The 2,491-nt window shown below is 35.9% G+C and overlaps 1 protein-coding gene across 1 annotated transcript; it reads right to left on the bottom strand.

Moving 5' to 3' along the window:
* Nucleotides 1-746: 746 nt before the first annotated feature.
* LOC21410717 lies at nt 747-2,447 on the bottom strand (the record flags this gene model as incomplete). The annotated part of the gene is made up of 5 exons (XM_024176997.1): nt 747-1,125; nt 1,210-1,333; nt 1,516-1,686; nt 1,763-1,879; nt 2,345-2,447. Coding segments are annotated over 5 exons (679 nt in total), but the record flags the coding sequence as incomplete, so codon positions are not given.
* Between the last annotated feature and the right edge of the window lie 44 nt (nt 2,448-2,491).

Raw genomic sequence — 2,491 nt, 5'->3', positions numbered from 1 at the left:
TGGAGAGCATCAACTTTTGCTTCTTGTGCCATGTCATGCGTAGCATGTCCAGAACTAAGCTTATTGAGGACACTAAAGACCATCTCAAAGAATGGCTTTTCTTCCTTAACTATGCTCAAAGGAGCGGCTTCAATGTCGAGTTTATGTTTGATCATCTTAAAGATCTGGCATACGCTTTTGTCGGTCTCCAAACAACTGCAGAAAGAAATGCAATTGGAATTGAGAGAATTCAATCCGAGGATCTCCTGCAGCTACAAAATGAACTTGATTCTCTAATTTTGGCTAAAATCTATAATTGCTTCAGCGCTTTGGGGGAGTTTATGATGAAGTGCTTGAGTATGGCTTTAAGGGACGAGGATCACGTGGGAATACAGGGTTTGTATGTCCGAAGGGGGTGACTAGTTGCAAATAGTTGTTAGCACAACTGTTGTAATATTAATATATATAAGAATAAAGTTCTGTGGTTTGCTGTGAGAAAATAGTTTAAAAAAAACTAAAAAATAAAAATAAAATGGAACATTCCATGTATGGTTGTATCTTGTTTTTTTTTTTCTTTAATTAATTAATAAAATACATTGTCTTTCACAATTTTTTGTTCTTGTTTCGTGATTATAACAAGTCGATATGTGGTCACGGTGATCATGTCGCAAGGAAGGGATATTCTTCACTTCAATCTTTCACGGTAACAGACATCAACAACATAGTAAAAAGATTAATGACACTGGAAGCTGAACTAGAAGGTCTTATTAAATATGGAATTCATGGAAAGGTAATATCTAAATACTACATAAACAATACTTATATGGATTCTCATATCCTTTGTACCAAGAATACAGAGATATCAAATAATTTGCTTCCGATGAGGTTGCAGAGCAATGCGCTGTATTGATAAGCGTGCCTTGGGATTCTACGAGCCTGCATAGGTGCTCCGGAAATAATAGTCTCTTCATGAACGCAGCTATTAGAAGTAAGTTGCAACAGGTTTTTGATATAGAAGCTTGCAATCTTTCGAAGACATGTTGAAAACATGAGAAACTTTTCCTTTCTGAGGATTCCCTTGAATAATCGACAGAGTTTGTTCGTCCACGTCTATTACAGCTGTGCATAGTGTGTATAGTGTCGGACCTGGAAAGAAGGCAAAGAAGGTAACCAAGAGCAATCGAAAAGAAATCATAAGGGTTCGTCATTTATGTCTTGCTCTTAGAGTACCTGACATGTAGATGGGGTATTTTGAATCTTCCGAATCTCCAAGAATTGCCAAGAATTCTTCTTTTGTAGTTTTTGGTAGCACAACTGCTTTTCTTTGCCTGCTTATTGAGTTCTCATCTTGTACCTTAATAGAAAATCATGTTTCTGAACTTATTATTAACAAATAAGACTCATGTCTTTCATATCATAATTCTTATATAAAGTTATTCTATGACAATGAATTTGTTATTTGCACCAGCATTCCAAGCAATGAGTTTGACGTAACATTTCTGTTATGGTAAATCTATTATGAAATATTTAACTTGCCTGATTAACTTGAAGATGGAGATACATGTTCGCATGGAAGTATGGTGTTGCCCCAACTTCATAAACTGAAACCCGGTTACCGGATGCTGTTTCAACATTGACAATTCTCCGCGTCCTTGTCTCAATCAGATTGTAACTATGTCCCACAGAAACTTCTGAAGAACGAATTTTCTGAATAAGTTACAAATCATATAATCAGAGTCGTCAAAACACTCCATGAAGTAAGTCCAACAGCACATGATCTTACACACAACGCATCCTCGATGCTCGTCGCTTCAAGTAGGTCTCGTGAAATGAAGTTCCTCCCAATAGCTCCAGCTACTATCTCGTCCTCAGATGGCGGTACGGAATTTAGTGTAAATGCCTGTAGAACTCAGAGAGATCAGAAGTGAAAAAAACGATAGGATCAAGCATTCTGCATTTTAACTTTTGCCCCTATCATCTAAGCATTTACTAAGAAAAATGCCGAGGATCTCAACTGTTTAATACCAACTGACATGGCATATGACTCATTCCTTAACGTTTAAAAATTATCAAATCAATTAATATTACATTGTTGCATCTATAAGTGAAACTATGACATCTCACCGTCACGTGAGTTAGTATCAAGAAGTTAAGAGTCGTTATCTATCGCTGCTCTTTTTGTGGCTTTGTTAATACCAAACTAATATTGTACTTGCTGAAAGGACCACATAATTGTACATGAAGTAATATGATCCGATTATAAATTTGTCATGAAAGCAGGCCAATACTAATCCATATATATGCAATGTTACACAATACTGAATAGAATTGGCATTGGGTATCAAAGTAAGGCAGTACTTCTTACTAGTCCATGACTGTTGAACCCAAATGCACAGCTTGGGAGCTCTCCTGCATATGTGTAAGCAATATATGATACCCCATTTGACAGAACTCCCTTAATCAAATATCTGAAAAAAAGAAAAAAAAAAAAAAAAAAAAAAAAAAAAAATTA

Source organism: Morus notabilis, unplaced genomic scaffold, assembly GCF_000414095.1.
Source record: "Morus notabilis unplaced genomic scaffold, ASM41409v2 C11479055, whole genome shotgun sequence".
Classification (NCBI taxonomy): Eukaryota; Viridiplantae; Streptophyta; class Magnoliopsida; order Rosales; family Moraceae; genus Morus; species Morus notabilis.
Note: the sequence above shows the minus strand (reverse complement) of the source record. Positions and strands in the feature narration are given on the sequence as shown.